The sequence below is a fragment of the Bufo gargarizans genome, chromosome 9 (genome assembly GCF_014858855.1).
Source record: "Bufo gargarizans isolate SCDJY-AF-19 chromosome 9, ASM1485885v1, whole genome shotgun sequence".
NCBI classification, from domain to species: domain Eukaryota; kingdom Metazoa; phylum Chordata; class Amphibia; order Anura; family Bufonidae; genus Bufo; species Bufo gargarizans.
The window spans coordinates 186569527-186590542 of record NC_058088.1 but is presented as its reverse complement, the minus strand read 5'-3'; the positions used below and the strand labels follow the sequence as shown (position 1 = coordinate 186590542).

The window sequence follows — 21016 nt, the reverse complement described above, 5'->3', positions numbered from 1 at the left end:
TGAAATGACTTTTTTTTTATTTTATGTAAATATTCTTAACATTTCCAAGTAGACGTTTTCAGGCAAAAAAATTAAATGTCTATACCCAGGGACTTGACCTGGTGATGGAAATGGGCTGTAACCCTATGAGGATGCCAGAATAATCAAATACCGAGCCGCCACCTCCATTGTGGCACTGCAATGATGTTCCTAATCTAGAGAGGGGGCAGTGGAATGGGAACTTGATGACAACCACCAAAATCCTCCCCCTCGGATATTGCCTTATGTCCCGAGCCCATTCACGTTCTCTGGACCAAGCTCTTTGTTGTTGAGTACATGGACTTGGCATCTTCTACAGCACGAAGTCCATCATCCTAAGAAGACCGACTTCTCCACGCCGTCCTCCACCTGCAGGTACTCCAGCTGTGCTGGGAAACACTGGCTCCGGTAGCGCGGGCAGTTCCGTATATACTCCAGATAATCCGGAGCTCCGGGACAAATGACGTTATCGGCCAGGAGAACGGTGCCCGCTTTTAACAAGCCGCATTCCTGGAGAAGAGAAGGGAAGGTTATGGGCACTGCTGAAGAAGAGGGCATGCATTCACGTATAGAGAGGCAAGGCATGATGTAAAAGAAGGCACAGATGGCAGAGCAGTGAAGCAAAGCTAAGGCTATTGAGGACCTACAAGAATGTAAAGATATATGGGGGGAGGGTAAAAGAGCAAGAGCAGGATAAAGGAATGAGCAAATACAAGAATGAAGAGATTAGGGATTGCAATGATCAGACGATGCTTGAGCTTTCTGTCTATATGTCTAATGCAGGATCAGATGGGGAGGAACGTGGAACTGGGATTCAGACTGAATGCCTAGCGGAGGGCTAAATGCAGTGTGAACGTAGCCTGAGGCCATGCACTCGTAGATTGTAAGCCCTCGCGGGCAGGGCCCTCTCCCCTTCTGTGCCAGGATTAGTGCAATGGTCTGTATTATGTATGTGCGCCGCTTATCACATGTACAGCGCTATGGAATGAATGGCGCTTTAATAATAAATACTAATAATGTGCACAATACCCTATGCCAAGTATAGGACATGTGGATGCAGAAAGCACACGGATCATTCCACATCCATATGTCCTATTCTTGGCCGCAGACCCATTGAGGTCAATGGGTCCACAAAAAGTGCAGATGAAACACGGACGTCATCTGTATTTTACGGGCATCAAAAAAATAAATATATGGTTGTGTACATGATGCCTTACATAGGATCAGGACTTGTGAGAGTACAGTCTCACATAGCAGCCGAAAGCCATGAAGATACACAAGACGGGGCGGTTTTCTAATGGACTATTAAAGGATTTTCCGGACAGATCATCAATATCCGATCGGTGGGGGTCCGAGTCCCGACACCCCCATTATTCAGCTGTTTGAAAGGGCTGCTGAGTGGTGACGTCACGTTCTTCAGTAACTTGGTCTAGTTGCAGCTCAGTCCCATTCAAGGAAATGGGGCTGAGCTGCAATACCAAGCACAGCCACTATACAATGGGTGGCGCTGTGCATGGTTAGCTGTCAGGAGGCCACAGCATTCACTGAAGATAATAAGCGGGGGTCCCGGGTGTCAAACCACCACACTGATCAGATACTTATGAGTCCCAAAAAAACACCTAAAAATGGATTGTCATTTGTAAGGGTGGGACCACATGGGGCAGCTAGTCATATACAGCCTAGCCAAACCCACCCGCGGTAGCATTTTGTGTAGTATGGCAACCGGAGCATAATTCACTTTTTACAGTCAATCTGAACACAGCGCTGACTTGAATGTGAGTGAGGTCCTCGGCCACGTGGAACCAGAACCGGACAACGCATCGGAGCTGTCTACAGTAACAAGCCATGTGCCGATGCCAAAAGGGCTAGCTTCCAGCCTCTAAAGTGCATCCATTAATGTTTCTACTCACTGACTGCAAGCAAATATTTTGAAATGCGCAGAACTTAAATGACATGAAAGGGATTTCTAGTGGCATCGTTTATATTTAAACAAATAAAATAAAAAAGCTTAATACAAAAGGAAACAGGTTGCGCATGCAGCAGTGTAAAGTATTATAAATCCCGTTCACGTCAGCGGCGCGCTGTTTGCAGTAAAAAAAAAAAGCACGGATACGATTCACTTACCTCCAGCAGTTTGGTGTCGGGGAGGTAACTGACCTTCCAGTGGTCGATAAACACCAGATCAAACTTTTCTATGTCCAGTTTCTTTTTCAGCTGAGGAATGAGGACTGTGCTGGATCCGACCAGCAGCTCCACCTGGGAGACAAGAACCGTCTCATCACACTGTTCTGTGCGTTCCCGGGAAACAATATGGCCAACATCACAGTTCCTAGAGCAGGCATCCTCAAACTGCGGCCCTCCAGCTGTTGTAAAACTACAACTCCCACAATGCCCTGCTGTAGGCTGTTTGGGCATGCTGGGAGTTGTAGTTTTGCAATAGCTGGAGGGCTGCCGTTTGAGGATGACACGTTGGCCTAGCTGTGCAGCGCCATTTCAGCAGGGGGTACAGAAATTAGATTGGTCATGCAGGAGTTTGGGAAAAGCTGTGTAACCATTAATATGGCTTCTGCTACATCTCACTAATGGGTTGTCACCAGCGCTACAACCTCCACGACTCATTCCTCAACCCAACCATCGCATTCATAGATAATCATACTTCTTATTTGGCTTTTTGGACCCCCCCAGGGCCCACGTGCAACTGCACATCACGGGCTGGATGATAAATGAGAGCGGACAGCTTTTCCCTCTGGAGACCCGATGAAGAGACGTGCCCTCTACTGGCGTGCCAAGGTCTCCGCTGTCAGATAGATGGGTTTCCTCCCATTGGAAATACAGCTTGATAAGTACGCTTCCTCCTGTAATCCTGCTGAACCCAATGCAATGACACTCCGATGGGCCTCGCTGGACTTAAAAATAGTGGAGGCGAGCTGGATTCTCTCATGGGAAGCGAACACTGACGTGCAGATTGTTATAGTTCACACGTGTAAGCAGAACAATAATAATGGACTATATATTTGCATTATATAGTCCTGTTACCAGGCCCACGACTATAGTACATGTCTTTAGAGGACAAATGGGGACATGCCCTCACTAATGCCTCTGAAAACAATTTGATCACTGCCATAGCCTGATACAAGTGCACCCACAAATGCCTGCAAACAGCAGGCATTTGCACCGCATCCGTGGACCCATTCACTTGTTCTATTTTTTGTGGTGCCGGATGGAACATGGACCCATTTAAGTTAAATGGGTCTGCATCTGTATGTACCAGCCACACGGACGGTGCTCGTGCATTGGGGGCCGCAAATTGCCCACGTTTGGGTGCATGAGCCCTAATAAACAAGGTACAATGAGGGCAATTTATCAAAGTCCAGCCATTTGCGCTGGTCTTAGATATCCCCCCCGATGACGCGCTTAATTTATGATGAGGCATGCGCCTAATTTATGACGAGGCACATCCTCCGTCAGCGCATGGGGATATCAAAACTAGCGCTAAAAGCGCCAGTCTTTCAGACAAGTGAATTGCACGCATGGGGCTCGCAGTGCGAGTATGCCGCAGCTCCCGTCCTGACCTCCCAGCACTGACTGGGTCTCATAGCATTATATCTATTTATGATGCTATGTAACCCTTAGAGGTCTGGAATGTATTGGATAACACTGACATAATGCTGTCAGTGTTATCCAATAAAAATCAGTTCTGGAATGTATTTATTTATTTGACCCATACTAGTTCGGAAAATAAATAATACGTTTCCAGCCTATTATGGGTCCATTATTGTATGTGCCACTCTTATGGCGACTTTCGCAGGTGAAATTACAATGGGGGCTCTTGCATCTGGCAGTCTTTTGAGGACATTGTTTTGGATGCTACGGTAATACAGGCATTCATGGCTGGCACTTTCATGGCGACACTTTTTGTGTGGCACTCTTATGGTGACATTCTTGGGAAACATTGTAGTGGGAGCATCTGATTCTGTTTGCAAGAACCGATCCAAAAAGGGCTGGGGGTCTCACCTTGCATATGGGACCCTTTGGCAGCTTCTCTGCAGATTTTCCTTGTGCAGGAAGTGACGAAGGACTCAGCGGGTACTGAGGAGTGCGAGCAAACAGCTGAAGTGGCAGCTGCAGACAGTGTAATGTGGTATAGATTAGGGCTTCCTGGAGACGCCACTTGCGCTGGTGGCAAGCGGACTGCATGGCGTTCTGCTCTGCCTGAAGGCAAGAGGACGGAGGTGTGGAAGGTAGTGGAAAATCAGATATAGGGGGTAGCTACAGGTGGACAGGGATAGAGGGGGAAATCAGGTGCGGTGTATGACAAAAAAAGAGAGATGAATAATGAGATAATGGATATGTAAAAGCGGCTGCCCAGCGCATACTCGCCACGGCTTCCTACCTGTGCATCCAGTCCTGCATACTGAAATATTTCCCTAGCCACCTGAGCATAGTGAGGGTTCATTTCTATAGTAATAAGTCGAGCACCAGGGGGCAGCAGACGGGCAATCCTCAAAGTTGAATATCCACAGTATGTGCCAAGCTCCAATACATAACGGGGACGAGTCTCTAATACCACTGTGTCGAGGATCTCACCTGCCAAATACAGACAAGAGGTTATATTAAAGCAGATTTTACTTTATTATTCTCTGCGTATGGTGCAATTATCACTAAACGGTAAATTGTAGTTTTTTTTTTAATACATGTCATGGTTTACTTCGAAAGTCACTACTACACCTCAGGATGTTGCACAGATTTCATATTCATCATATTGTTGCTCTTGCGCAGTAATACTCTTTGTAAGAGAGAATATAACTCCTATAATACTGCCTCCTATGTACAAGAATATAACTACTATAATACTGCTCCTATGTACAAGAATATAACTACTATAATACTGCCTCCTATGTACAAGAATATAACTACTATAATACTGCCTCCTATGTACAAGGATATAACTACTATAATACTGCCTCCTATGTACAAGAATATAACTACTATAATACTGCTCCTATGTACAAGAATATAACTACTATAATACTGCTCCTATGTACAAGAATATAACTACTATAATACTGCCTCCTATGTACAAGAATATAACTACTATAATACTGCTCCTATGTACAAGAATATAACTACTATAATACTGCCTCCTATGTACAATAATATAACTACTATAATACTGCCTCCTATGTACAATAATATAACTACTATAATACTGCTCCTATGTACAAGAATATAACTACTATAATACTGCTCCTATGTACAAGAATATAACTACTATAATACTGCTCCTATGTACAAGAATATAACTACTATAATACTGCTCCTATGTACAAGAATATAACTACTATAATACTGCTCCTATGTACAAGAATATAACTACTATAATACTGCTCCTATGTACAAGAATATAACTACTATAATACTGCTCCTATGTACAAGAATATAACTACTATAATACTGCCTCCTATGTACAAGAATATAACTACTATAATACTGCTCCTATGTACAAGAATATAACTACTATAATACTGCCTCCTATGTACAATAATATAACTACTATAATACTGCCTCCTATGTACAATAATATAACTACTATAATACTGCTCCTATGTACAAGAATATAACTACTATAATACTGCTCCTATGTACAAGAATATAACTACTATAATACTGCTCCTATGTACAAGAATATAACTACTATAATACTGCTCCTATGTACAAGAATATAACTACTATAATACTGCTCCTATGTACAAGAATATAACTACTATAATACTGCTCCTATGTACAAGAATATAACTACTATAATACTGCCTCCTATGTACAAGAATATAACTACTATAATACTGCTTCTATGTACAGGAATATAACTACTATAATACTGCCTCCTATGTACAAGAATATAACTACTATAATACTGCCTCCTATGTACAAGAATATAACTACTATAATACTGCCCCTATGTACAAGAATATAACTACTATAATACTGCTCCTATGTACAAGAATATAACTACTATAATGCTGCTCCTATGTACAAGAATATAACTACTATAATACTGCTCCTATGTACAAGAATATAACTACTATAATACTGCCTCCTACGTACAAGAATATAACGATTCACAAACAACTCCCATTTAAGCATTCTCCTTAGACCCTGAGGGTCGCCATTTGTTTGTGAAGGGTACCATTGCTGACACGCCGATTACCTTAGCAAATATCTATGCACCTAACCGGGGTGGCTTGTCCAGACCCTCGCCCCATTAGCCTCTTTTAAAGTAGGTGTGGTGATTTCAATGTTACCCTTGAACCGGCATTAGACTCTTCTAACAAGAAGTCAGCTATCACGCACACCTGCCTAAAACTTGCTCTGCAGAAGCTGGGTGTTCTGGACGTATGGCGCACCATGGACCCCTCTGGCAGAGACTTTACCCTTTACTCTAATGCTAAATCCTCCTACCACAGACTGGACTATCTTTTCCTCTCTAAAGCATATGCCAATAGGGTTACCCTAGCCAAAATAGGGAATATTACCCTATCAGATCATGCCCCCATCTTTTTAAACATTTCCCAAAGAAGGAATGGAATTGGCGCATCAATGATACTATCATTCTAGACCCATCCCATGCCTCCAAGTTGTCCTTTTCACTAAACGGATTTTTCAGGCACAACACCCCTGATCCTTCTGCCCCCTCCCCGTCCATAATTTGGGCAACCCATAAAGCAGTCATAAGGGGAGAACTAATTGCCCTAGGAGCTCACCTCAAAAAACAGCGTTCACAGGCCGTGACTACGCTGCTATCTCACATAGAAACCCTTAACTAACTCAAACAATCCCAAGCCCTCAATTGTGCAACTGAGCTCTCGGAAGCTCGAGCAAAGCTCAAAAATTAGCTGAATGTCACCTCAGCTAAACTCCTTCCGCGCTCTAAGTTCCGCGCCAACGCCCACGGGGATAAAGGGAACAGGTTGAGGTCGGCCTTAGTTAAAAAACAACGTACTGACTCCTTCATTGCGGCTGTCATAGATGCTGGAGGTACACTGCACAAAGCTACCCCCGATATAGCGAAAGCCTTTTGTGCTTTCTATAAAGATCTTTACAACTTAGCACCCACTAGCCATTCCACATCGCAAAAGCAACTGAACAATTCCTCTCTTCCATCACCCCCTCGCAGTCATCCCTGCCTGTTGGCCCCCAATAACTGAATCTGAAATATTTAAGGTCCGCTCTTCTATCCCTTCCGGAAAGAGTCCAGGCCCTGACGGCCTTACTATATCCTATTACAAAACCTTCAAACATATATTCGTACCCCAGTTCAAAACCCTTTGCAACCATCTTCTCGCAGGAGGCCCCCCCCAATCGCTTTCGGCCCATATCACGGTCATCCATAAAGAAAACAAAGATCCCCTAAGTTGCGGTAGTTACCGTACCATCCAATTTCCCTACTGAACACTGATGTGAAATGGTGGGCAAAGATCCTGGCCCGAAGGATCCAAAATGTCCTCCCCGACATTATCAATAGGGAACAAGTGGGCTTTGTCTCTGGCAGACAGGGGAGCGAGAATACGGTCCGCCTAATACATTTGATAGCTCGTGCTAGACAGGCTTCCGCGCCCCTAGCCTTAGTACGGACGCAGAGAAGGCCTTTAAAAGGGTCAATTAGCACTTCATGTCCCGGGCCCTGTCGGAATTTGGCCTCCCGGATAACTTTATCTCGGCTATCTTTTCCCTGTACTCGTCCCCCTCTGCCAGGGTCAGTCAACGGCACACTCTCACCGGCCTTTTCCATCACCAATGGTACAAGGCAAGGCTGCCCATTATCACCGGCCCTTTTTATCATTGTCATGGAAACCCTGCTTGCTAAAATTAGGCAGGACCCAGATATAGAGGAGATCCGAGTGGGCTCGCATTCCCATCTTACTGCAGCCTTCACAGATGACCTTCTGGTCATGACTTCTAACCCCATGACCTCCTTCCCTAAGCTTCAAGCCCTCTGACGAGTATGGGCTGATCTCCAATTTTAAAATTAATTACAGCAAGTCATTGGCCCTTCACGTATCCTGCCTAATTGCTTTAATTGAAGACCTCGAACGTTCCACCGCCTTTTCTTGGGCTTCCAAATCTATACCCTTTCTAGGCACCCACATCCCGGCGGACCCTGATGACCTGTTCAACCTGAACCAGGCTCCCATAGTCCATTCTATCAGGTCACACCTAAGTTCCCTGAAGCTTCCCTTCATCTCATTAGTAGGCAGGAAAAAAAAAAAGCACACACACTATCTTAAAGCCTTCATAGTCCCTAAACTCTTTAAATACTTAATTCAGACACTACCCATCTGGATGCCCCATTCCTTCTTTGTGGAGGTCCCCCGAATTTTTTCCTCTTTTGTGTGGGACGGCAAATCCGCTAGGATTGCTTATACTACCTTGACACGGGAAAAAAATAAAAAATAAAAAAAAGACTGGGAGGGTTTGGTCTCCCCGATATATACCTATATTACAAAGCATCGATACCAAGTAAAGGATTTAGCCTCCTTTCCCGACAACCGGCAAACCTCTGCTCCCAACTGGAACGTGACATACTTACCTATAAAGAAAAGTTAGTCTTATGGGGTTTACGTACATGCACGGCTAATAATAAGTTCCCATCTCCCATATGGAAGGGCCTTCTAGTAGAATGGGCCAAACTGTATTGGTCTACGGATCTTCAATTCCATAAGGCTACTTTCACACTAGCGTTGTTTAAATCCGGTGTTCAATTCCGACTCCGGAACTGCCCGCCGGATCCAGAAAAACAGATTACATTTGAATCCTGATCAGGATTTTGATCACAATGAAAAAATGCATTGGAAAAAACATATCCGCCATTTATGGACTATCTTTTTTTTCACATTTTTCGGGTTTAACATGCAAAAGCCGGATCCGGCGTTAATGCAAGTCAATGGGAAAAAGGCCTGATCCGGCGTTCAGTCAAAGTGTTCAGGATTTTTAGCCGGAGGTAAAAATATAACAGGCTATGGTTTTCTGAAAAGCCTGAACTGAAGAAATCCTGATGCATCCTGAACGGATTGCTCTCCATTCAGAATGCATGGGGATATGTCTGATCAGTTCTTTTCCGGTATGGAGCCCCTAGGACGGAACGCAGCGCCAGAAAAGAAAAACGCTAGTGTGAAAGTACCCTAACCCACATCTACCCATGCACCTCCTTCAGTTTCATATACATCCTACCATCCCTGAACCATCTGGGATATGGCCACTACTATCAGACCTCACTCTACAGGATATTACCTCCGAGACTGGTAATTTAGATTGGGATAAGGTCTTCAACCTTTCCAAGGTTAAAGCTGCCTCATTTCTAGCTACTATAGCCTTTCGGAAGGAATTAGCACTTCTCGAAAAACCGCTTCGACCTACTGATGCGCCTTCTTGGCTGGAGAAGAGGCTTTCCTCAACTCGCCTCCCGTCTAAACCCCTTTCTACGCTGTATAAGGAGCTGCTCTCTTCCGCATCCCCAGACTTAAAGTTTCTGAAGGCCTGGGAGAAAGAGCTCTCAGTAACTCTGTCTGAGCCTGACAAAGCTTTTATCCTTACACACTCCCATGGATTTACCTGCTGCATCAAGATCCAGGCTAATTCCTACAAATTACTGACGAGAGGGTATAAGACGCCGGAATTTCTTCATAGGCTCAATCCATATATCTCTGAGCTGTGCTGGAGGTGCGGATCAGAAGTTGGCTTACTCTCCCATTGATGGTGGCATTGCAGTAAAATCCGACCTTTCTGGTCCCAGGTAGAAACTATGTGGAACAGGATTTGTGATACCCAAGTTCATCTAGACGCTAAACTGATTTTGCTCTGGTGCCCTAATGGTTCTTTGACTCTCTCTAAATCCAATCTCCCGATCATACTTCTCACTGCGGCCCGCTTATTGATTCCCCTTCTTTGGAGGAATGACTCCCCTCCTTCCATTTTGGCATGGATTGAGAGAACAGACCAAATATTTAGATTTGAGGAACTGGCTCATTGGGAAACTCACTCCAGACCTCAGTTCCTGAAATTATGGTCCCCCTGGAAGCAATTCCGAAACTTTTAGACCCTTGTGAGAAACTACATCCTACATACCCCCCCACCTAACCCCCCCCTCTCTGTTCTCCCCCTTGTCTACCCCCTGCTGTTACTCATGTTCACACAGGTCTTCTCATTCATAATGCAGTGAGATTGATGCCAATATCAGCGACTGATTTAAATGTGAATTGTGTTGCCAGCTGCGACTGGCTTCTTGAGATAACATGTCTCGTCATTGCTGACAATTTGCCTCTTAATAAAAAAGAGATTTGGTTAAGAATATAACTACTACTATAATACTGCCTCCTATGTACAGCAATATAACTACTATAATACTGCTCCTATGTACAAGAATATAACTACTATAATACTGCTCCTATGTACAAGAATATAACTACTATAATACTGCTCCTATGTACAAGAACATAACTACTATAATACCAACTCCTATGTAATACTGCTCCTATGTGCAAAAATATAACTACTATAATACTGCTCCTATGTACAAGAATATAACTACTATAATACTGCTCCCATGTACAAGAATATAACTACTATAATACTACTCCTATGTACAAGAATATAACTACTATAATACTGCCTCCTATGTACAAGAATATAACTACTATAATACTGCTCCTATGTACAAGAATATAACTACTATAATACTACTCCTATGTACAAGAATATAACTACTATAATACTGCCTCCTATGTACAAGAATATAACTACTATAATACTGCTCCTATGTACAAGAATATAACTACTATAATACTGCTCATATGTACAAGAATATAACTACTATAATACTGCCTCCTATGTACAAGAATATAAAACTACTATAATACTGCTCCTATGTACAAGAATATAACTACTATAATACTGCTCCTATGTACAAGAATATAACTACTATAATACTGCCTCCTATGTACAGGAATATAACTACTATAATACTGCTCCTATGTACAGGAATATAACTACTATAATACTGCTCCTATGTACAGGAATATAACTACTATAATACTGCTCCTATATACAAGAATATAACTACTATAATACTGCTCCTATGTACAAGAATATAACTACTATAATACTGCTCCTATGTACAGGAATATAATTACTATAATACTGCCTCCTATGTACAGGAATATAACTACTATAATACTACTCCTATGTACAGGAATATAACTACTATAATACTGCTCCTATATACAAGAATATAACTACTATAATACTGCTCCTATATACAAGAATATAACTACTATAATACTGCTCCTATGTACAAGAATATAACTACTATAATACTACTCCTATGTACAAGAATATAACTACTATAATACTACTCCTATGTACAAGAATATAACTACTATAATCTATAATACTACTCCCATGTACAAGAATATAACTACTATAATACTACTCCTATGTACAGGAATATAACTACTATAATACTGCTCCTATGTACAAGAATATAACTACTATAATACTGCCTCCTATGTACAAGAATATAACTACTATAATACTACTCCTATGTACAAGAATATAACTACTATAATACTACTCCTATGTACAGGAATATAACTACTATAACACTGCTCCTATGTACAAGAACATAACTACTATAATACCAACTCCTATGTAATACTGCTCCTATGTGCAAGAATATGACTACTATAATACTGCCTCCTATGTACAAGAATATAACTACTATAATACTGCTCCTATGTACAAGAATATAACTACTATAATACTGCCTCCTATGTACAAGAATATAACTACTATAATACTACTCCTATGTACAGGAATATAAAACTACTATAATACTGCTCCTATGTACAAGAATATAACTACTATAATACTGCTCCTATGTACAAGAATATAACTACTATAATCTATAATACTACTCCCATGTACAAGAATATAACTACTATAATACTACTCCTATGTACAGGAATATAACTACTATAATACTGCTCCTATGTACAAGAATATAACTACTATAATACTACTCCTATGTACAGGAATATAAAACTACTATAATACTGCCTCCTATGTACAAGAATATAACTACTATAATACTACTCCTATGTACAGGAATATAAAACTACTATAATACTGCTCCTATGTACAAGAATATAACTACTATAATACTGCTCCTATGTACAAGAATATAACTACTATAATCTATAATACTACTCCCATGTACAAGAATATAACTACTATAATACTACTCCTATGTACAGGAATATAACTACTATAATACTGCTCCTATGTACAAGAATATAACTACTATAATACTGCTCCTATGTACAGGAATATAACTACTATAATACTGCCTCCTATGTACAAGAATATAACTACTATAATACTGACTCCTATGTACAAGAATATAACTACTATAATACTGCTCCTATGTACAAGAACATAACTACTATAATACCAAATCCTATGTAATACTGCTCCTACGTGCAAGAATATAACTACTATAATACTGCTCCTATGTACAAGAATATAACTACTATAATACTGCTCATATGTACAAGAATATAACTACTATAATACTGCTCATATGTACAAGAATATAACTACTATAATACTGCCTCCTATGTACAAGAATATAAGTACTATAATACTGCTCCTATGTACAATAATATAACTACTATAATACTGCTCCTATGTACAAGAACATAACTACTATAATACCAACTCCTATGTAATACTGCTCCTATGTACAAGAATATAACTACTATAATACTGCTCCTATGTACAAGAATATAACTACTATAATACTGCTCCTATGTACAAGAATATAACTACTATAATACTGCTCCTATGTGCAAGAATATAACTACTATAATACCGCCCACTGTGTAATTTCCCAAACCATAATTGTGATAATCCTACATTGTCTAGGACAGATAAGTGAAATGACACGATACCTACTTACCTTTCTTATCTCCGACATTCATGGCCCATTCCACCTTGGAGCAATAGGAATCTATGGCAGTGATGACGCTGAGGGCATCTCCCTGCTTGGCACTGCGCTGTACATGCTGCAGGATCCTTACAGGCCGAGTGGTTCCGGTAAGAAAGTCTCGTATTCGTTCCAGGTAGTTGTCGTGCCACCAGAGCGCCCAATCAGCGTTGGTACGCACTCGCCAGACGACCAGGGAGACAACGCATACCAGTACGGCCACGAGGGTCAGGACCGTCGCCAGCATCACGTGACCAGCGTCCAAGACGATAAGACCACCACCTGCATCAGGCCCGATACATCACACATGGTTACATTTAATATCGCCAGAAATCAATATGGAAACAATGTACAAAACATCTGCTACAATTGTATCCAGTCCTCTCTTGTCCTGACAGTTTGCTACATTGAATCCAGCCTAGACAAACGCTCAATTGTGAAAAGCATTAGGTCTTAAAGAAAGCAGAAAATGGTGAAGAACTAAAACAAAGTATATTAGAATCGTAAAGAATGTTTCATTTTACATTACGGCATGAATGTGGCGGGCTGCACAATGTTTCTCAGTAAAACCACAACCATCATGTGACCACAAAGCTTCCCTATGGGGGGAGGGGAGGGGGACACACACAGAAATTTCAACTTTGTCAGAAAAACTTGCGACATCTTTTAAAAAGGAAAGATTGAGGTCACGGAAAAGCCCTTAAAAGGATCCATATGGGGCGAGATAGATATAGAACCGGGACATCAAGGCACAGCAGATCTGCAAACCTCTACTCTCAGGACCAAAAGAGAAACTTGTCATACAAGTCACGTCAGCACCTCTGCTTGCTGTCTACTAGCTCAGCACACACAACGCATAACAGATCTTTGCACATGGACACTTACTGAGAAATCCTGATTTTCCTGGCTCTGGGATCCTGGATTCTTCAGCAGCGTTTGGTGGATGTGTCCTCACCAGTGGGAGGAGAAGTCAGGATCTTCACTCCCCGCCTTCCTCCGACTAGGACAACAGCCTCTCTATAGGCACAGGAAGATCTAGCAGTGCCCAATACGTCCCCCTCCTATGGAACTACAAGACCCAGAATCCACTGGTCGTGTACAGTTGTGAGCAGCTAGTAACTAATATAAATGTCACGTTCCAATGAACTGACATAGAATCTGATAAAATGTAGACCCAAAAATGCTGATGTCGGGGGCTGCAGATTCTATGCAGGACTGACTGCCATCTCCATAGAGGATACATATACAACTGATCCTCCCTCACCCCCTTTTATCATTCTGCAGTCTCCTAAGATAATGGTATTTTTTACCTGTGGCTCTCAAGCGGTTATAAAACTACAACTCCTAGCATGCTCCGACAGATCCCTGTAGGCATCCTGCAGGCCACTAGAAGTCCAATCTGTGGCTCTTCAACTGGTATTAAACTGCAAGACTACACCTCCCAGCATGCACAGAGAGATGCCAGTGTGCATCCTGCATCTGCAGTCCACTAGAAGTCCAATCTGCGGCTCTTCAACTGGTATTGGGCTAAGTCTACACAACGACTTTTGTCGCACGACAATTTTCATAATGGTAGTCTATGGTGTCGCACTGTGACTGCAACACTCCAACAAGATGGATTTTTCTGCGACTGTCACGTCGCAGTATTTTGCAGTGCGACACCATAGACCACTATTTAAAAACTGTTAATGTCTCGCGACACATGACATCATGTAGCCCTAGCCTTAAAGTGCAAGACTACATCTCCTAGCATGCACTGACAGATCCATGTAGGCATCCTGCAGTCCACTAGAAGTCTAATCTGTGGCTCTTCAACTGGTATTAAACTGCAAGACTACCACTCCTAGCATGCACAGACAAATGCATCTTGGCCATACACAATTCCTTTATGCATCTGCAGTCCACTATCGTTCTCATCTGAGGCATTTCAGCTATTCCCCAAAAAATATACAACTCCTATCATACACAGATTTCTGCATCTGCAACTTAAGGCTCCATTCACACGTCTGCAAAATGGGTCCGCAATTTTGCGGAACGGGTGCGGACCCATTCATTCTCTATGGGGGCGGAATGGATGCGGACAGCACACAGTGTGCTGTCTGCATCCGCAATTGCAGAGCGCAGCTCCGATCTTCGGGTCCGCAGCTCCGCAAAAGATAGAACATGTCCCATTCTTGTCCGCAGCTGCGGACAAGAATAGGCATTTCTATAGGGGTGTCGGGCAGGTGTGTTGTGGATCCGCAATTTGTGGGTCTGCAACACACCACGGACGTGTGAATGGAGCCTAACAGTGATCCAATCTGTGCCAAAGCTACAAATCCTTGCTATCAGGGTTTGCTAGGGGTAGTAGTTTTTTCAACAGCCAGTGAACCAGAGGTTTTCAGAAGCTGCTCGTGATGAATAAACCCCTTTAATTTGGTCAGCCACGGTCACACGACTCATCCCAGAAATGTCACCAAATAAATGACCCATTACAAGTCCCAATCCTTATGCACATTTTGGCCGAGAGATTCGCTGTGACCTATGTGCAGCATTTTCTGCTCCATAAGACTGCGCCGATGGTTATACAGTCAGGTCCATAAATATTGGGACATGGACACAATTCTAACATTTTTGGCTCTATACACCACCACAATGGATGTGAAATAAAACAAACAAGATGTGCTTTACCTGCAGACTGTCAGCTTTACCTGCAGACTGTCAGCTGTAATCTGAGGTATTTACATGCAAATCAGGTGAACGGTGCAGGAATTACAGCAGTTTGCATCTGGGCCTCCCACTTATTAAGGAACCAAAAGTAATGGGACAGAATAATAATCATAAATCAAACTTTCACATTTTAATACTTGGTTGCAAATCCTTTGCAGTCAATTACAGCCTGAAGTCTGGAACGCATAGACCTCACCAGACGCTGGTCTCATCCCTGGTGATGCTCTGCCCGGCCTCTACTGCAACAGTCTTCAGTTCCTGCTTGTTCTTGGGGCATTTTCCCTTCAGTTTTGTCTTCAGCGAGTGAAATGCTCAATCGGATTCAGGTCCGGTGATTGACTTGGTCATTGCCGAACATTCCACTTCTTTCCCTTAGGCCTCTTTCACACTTGCGTTGTCCGGATCCGGCGTGTACTCCACTTGCCGGAATTACACGCCGGATCCGGAAAAACGCAAGTGTACTGAAAGCATTTGAAGACGGATCAGTCTTCAAAATGCTTTCAGTGTTACTATGGCACCCAGGACGCTATTAAAGTCCTGGTTGCCATAGTAGGAGCGGGGAGCGGTATACTTACCATCCGTGCGGCTCCTGGGGCGCTCCAGAGTGACGTCAGAGCGCCCCATGTGCATGGATGACGTGCCATGCGATCACGTCATCCATGCGCCTAGGGCGCCCTGACGTCACTCTGGAGCGCCCCGGGAGCCGCACGGATGGCAAGTATGCTGCTCCCAGCTACACTTTACCATGGCTGCCGGGACTTTAGCGTCCCGGCAGCCATGGTAACCATTCAGAAAAAGCTAAACGTCGGATCCGGCAGTGCGCCGAAACAACGTTTAGCTTAAGGCCGGATCCGGATCAATGCCTTTCAATGGGCATTCATTCCGGATCCGGCCTTGCGGCAAGTCTTCAGTTTTTTTGGCTGGAGCAAAAAGCGCAGCATGCTGCGGTATTTTCTCCGGCCAAAAAACTTTCCGTTCCGGAACTGAAGACATCCTGATGCATCCTGAACGGATTTCACTCCATTCAGAATGCATTAGGATAAAACTGATCAGGATTCTTCCGGCATAGAGCCCCGACGACGGAACGCTATGCCGGAAGACAATAACGCAGGTGTGAAAGAGCCCTTAAAAAACTCTTTGGTGGCTTTTGCAGTATGCTTTGGGTCATTGTCCATCTGCACTGTGAAGCGCCGTCCAATGAGTTCTGAAGCATTTGGCTGAATATGAGCAGAAATATTGCCCGAAACACTTCAGAATTCATCCTGCTGCTTCTGTCAGCAGTCACATCATCAATAAATACAAGAGAACCAGTTCCATTGGCAGCCATACATGCCCATGCCATGACACTACCACCACCATGCTTCACTGAATAGGTGGTATGCTTAGGACCATGAGCAGTTCCTTTCCTTCTCCATACTCTTCTCTTCCCATCACTCTGGTACAAGTTGATCTTGGTCTCCTCTGTCCATAGGATGTTGTTCCAGAACTGTGAAGGCTTTTTTAGATGTCGTTTGGCAAACTCTAATCCGGCCTAACTGTTTTTGAGGCTCACCAATGGTTTACATCTTGTGGTGAACCCTCTGTATTCACTCTGGTGAAGTCTTCTCCTGATAGTTGACTCTGACACATCCACCTACCTCCTGGAGAGTGTTCCTGATCTGGCCAACTGTTGTGAAGGGTGTTTTCTTCACCAGGGAAAGAATTCTTCGGTCATTCACCACAGTTGTTTTCCGTGGTCTTCCGGGTCTTTTGGTGTTGCTGAGCTCACCGGTGCGTTCCTTCTTTCTAAGGCTACTTTCACACTAGCGTTCGATCGGATCCGTTCTGAACGGATCCGATCATAATAATGCAGACGGAGGCTCCGTTCAGAACGGATCCGTCTGCATTATTTTTAGCATATAACAGCTAAGTGTGAAAATAGCCTCGTACGGATCCGTCCAGACTTTCAATGTAAAGTCAATGGGGGACGGATCCGCCTGAAGATTGAGCCATATTGTGGCATCTTCAAACGGATCCGTCCCCATTGACTTACATTGTAAGTCTGGGCGGATCCGCACGGATCCGCACGCCTCCGCACGGCCAGGCGGACACCCGAACGCTGCAAGCAGCGTTCAGCTGTCCGCCTGTCCGTGCGGAGGCGAGCGGAGCGGAGGCTGAACGCCGCCAGACTGCATCAGGGCTGGACGGCTGCGTTCGGGTCCGCTCGTGAGCTCCTTCAAACGGAGCTCACGAGCGGACCGACGAACGCTAGTGTGAAAGCAGCCTTAGAATGTTCCAAACAGTTGTTTTGGCCAGGCCTAATGTTTTTGCCATCTCTCTGATGGGTTTGTTGTGTTTTTCAGCCTAATGATGGCTTCACTGATAGTGACAGCTCTTTGGATCTCATCTTGAGAGTTGACAACAACAGATTCCAAATGCAGATAGCAGACTGGAAATGACCTCTGGCCCTTTTATCTGCTCATTGTAATTGGGATAATGAGGGGATAACACACACCGGCCATGGAACAGCTGAGAAGCCAATTGTCCCATTACTTTTGGTTCCTTAACAAGTGGGAGGCACAGATGCAAACTGCTGTAATTCCTGCACCGTTCACCTGATTTGGATGTAAATACCTCAAATTACAGCTGACAGTCTGCAGGTAAAGCACATCATGTCTGTTTCATTTCAAATCCACTGTGGTGGTGTATAGAGCCAAAAATGTTAGAATTGTGTCGATGTCCCAATATTTATGGACCTGACTGTACATGTGCCCAACGTGCCCTAGGCACTCCATGCTATTGCATACAGCTCCCTGTAACAACAGGATACTGGTATGACTGGTACGGCATTTCCACTTCCTGCATTTCCCAGCACCAGTGACTAAAATCACACAAATCTAACAGCCCTGTACCAAATCCTCTCCACCACAGCCCTGATCGACAACGACCCATTCATCACTGTATATGGCTGCAGCTATCTGGCAAACACCGGGTTAACTTTACAAAACAGAATAAACCCCCTATTGATCTGGTCAGGAATTTTATGTTGCGATATTGGGTGTGTACTGGAACATTGCAACCAGAGTCTTAAAGGGTAGTGTTGATCGAGCACCAAAGTGCTCGAGTATAACACTTTGCGATGCTCCGGTGTTCTACCGAGCACAATAGTAGTCAATGGGAGAACCCAGGCACCCCTTGCTCTGAAGAGGGGAGGGTGTCGGGACTCTAGTTCGGCTTAGAAGTCCCTGCTCTGACTCCATATATAGCTATATCCATATATGGAGTCAGTGCTTGGGGACACCCCAGTGTATTTAAATCTAATTTCGGAAAAGTTTCTGTCAGGATTTGAACTCCCAAAGTTGTACATTAGAGGCAAGGACGTTAACCACTACACTATAGAGCTACATGTTAACCTGCACAGAAATATAAAATAAGTCTTCTGCTGAAAAGGAATACTCACTACATCAAAAACTACTCTGATGTTTTTCTGACACAGTTTAGCATTCAGCTTTATAGCTGAGTGGATAAGGTCCTTGCCTCTAATGTACAAGGGTTTGGGTGGGAGTTCAAATCCCGGCAGAAACTTTTCAGAAAGATACTAAATTAAATTTAAATACACTGATATAACAATGCTCGAGCTGAACTGGTGTTCGGCTGAGCATGCTCGATCTGGTGTTCCGCCGATCAACACTATTAAAGGGGCATTCTGGTTATTTAAAGTTATGCCCTATCCATAGGGTAGGCGGATAACTATTAGCTTGGAGGGAGTCCTACCAATGCTCCCCCTCCCCCAAATGAACAAAGCCATTTCTATAGGAGCTTCCACGGTTCCCCGTTCTCATGATCGTGGGGGTCCCAACTGCTGGACATGGCGTGAAACCAGCCGTGTGACTAAATATTGTTTTTATCAACTAAAGAAGTTGCAAGTCCCTTAATAAATGACCTCCTATATCTTTCTTTATGTTGTTAAGTACTGCTCCTTTTCTATTAAAAATAAGTTTGATACTTGAATGCGCTAAAAGAATCCATAGCCTTTCACTGCTGGAAAGCAGTATGTGTGCTAGAGTACCCATCTGCCCCCAGAAATCGATAGACGGCATAGGAGGTAGCGTGCATCTGGGGCGTGTAGACGGTGAGGTTTATGATCAATTTAAAACCGAAGTGGAAGGAGAGTATAAGAAACACGCTTTAGAATTACTGTACAACTTATATATCATTCCTTATATTGCATCATATTTTATATATTATGAGGTAGTGTGTGTGAATCTGAGATTGAGACACTTCATTAGTATGTCTCTAGCTCTTTTGTCTTAGGCCGAGTTCACATCAGCGTTCAGACTTTTCTTTCTCCTGATCCCTTATAGGAGCAGAAGAACGGAAAGGACGTATTCTACACATAACTCAGCCAGACGGAGCCTACGGACCCCATAAACTGTAATGGGGTCCGTTATGTTTCCGCTCAGAGGAAGATTTTTGAAGCAGAGACAAAAGTTGTGCATGCAGGACTTTTGTCTCGCTTCAAAAAAAATTAAAAAAAAAATCTTCCTCTGAGCGGAAACGCAATGGACCCCATTACAGTTTATGGGGTCCGTAGGCTCCGTTCAGCTCACTTATCTACTGAATCCGTCCTTCTGCTCCTATAACCGAGGGGGGGAACTAAACGAGGTGGGAACTCAGCTTTAGGCCTCTTGCACAAGTTCTATTTTTTTGCGGTGCAGAAGCACGAACAGAAAGAGGGGCTCCATATTTCCAAGGATTATCCATGTATTGGTCATATGGGGGGGGAACCGGAAGCTGGAGGGGCGAGACAAAGATTGGAAGAGAGTCATAAATGACCATGTGTGGTAACTATATACTGCAAGGTTTAATGAGTATGTTGTGTAATTATAATTGTTGTTTATAAGTCTAATATTTTGCTCTTGTTCCATATCCATAATAATAATAATGAATAACATAAAATTTCCACAATATACTTTTTTTTTATACTCTCACGCGTATCTCATATATTGCACCCAACTCTTTGACCCAGTAAGAGGGAGGATTATATATCGTATATATTTCTGTATAAACACTTCTTACATGAGTGCAAGAATTGAGTGGTGTGGACACAGATTAACCCCTTGCAGTCGCACCCACTTCAAGTGCTGGGACGTGACAATCGCCATCAAAGCTGAAAAGGAACGAACCTTGAATACCAGAGAATAAAACTTGTTCTGCCATTGTAATCAATCTGATCCGACCTTGAACCTTTTAACAAAGAAAAGGGTATGG

General features: G+C 43.2%; 1 protein-coding gene across 2 annotated transcripts; it reads right to left on the bottom strand.

The window, feature by feature from the left end:
- On the bottom strand, positions 1–14084 carry LOC122919538 (catechol O-methyltransferase-like). Of its 2 annotated transcripts, XM_044268613.1 has the most exons (6): positions 13943–14084; positions 13031–13339; positions 4412–4605; positions 4033–4287; positions 2143–2274; positions 1–528 (listed from the first exon to the last, which is right to left on the bottom strand). In XM_044268613.1, exons 2-6 carry the CDS (start codon positions 13302–13304, stop codon positions 349–351), a joined length of 1035 nt encoding a protein of 344 aa, XP_044124548.1. In that variant the 5' UTR covers positions 13305–13339; positions 13943–14084; the 3' UTR covers positions 1–348. The 2 variants fall into 2 exon arrangements, with proteins under 2 accessions (XP_044124548.1, XP_044124549.1); XM_044268614.1 differs by lacking the exon at positions 4033–4287 and having other exon boundaries at positions 13943–14083.
- Between the last annotated feature and the right edge of the window lie 6932 nt (positions 14085–21016).

Excerpts from the sequence above, each read along its gene's own strand:
- LOC122919538 (XM_044268613.1), bottom strand. The coding sequence starts at position 13,304 with ATGCTGGCGACGGTCCTGACCCTCGTGGCCGTACTGGTATGCGTTGTC. Across the intron at positions 4,606-13,030 it reads GAATGTCGGAGATAAGAAAG|GTGAGATCCTCGACACAGTG; the intron begins GTAAGTAGGTAT and ends TGTATTTGGCAG. Across the intron at positions 529-2,142 it reads CCGACACCAAACTGCTGGAG|GAATGCGGCTTGTTAAAAGC; the intron begins GTAAGTGAATCG and ends TCTCTTCTCCAG.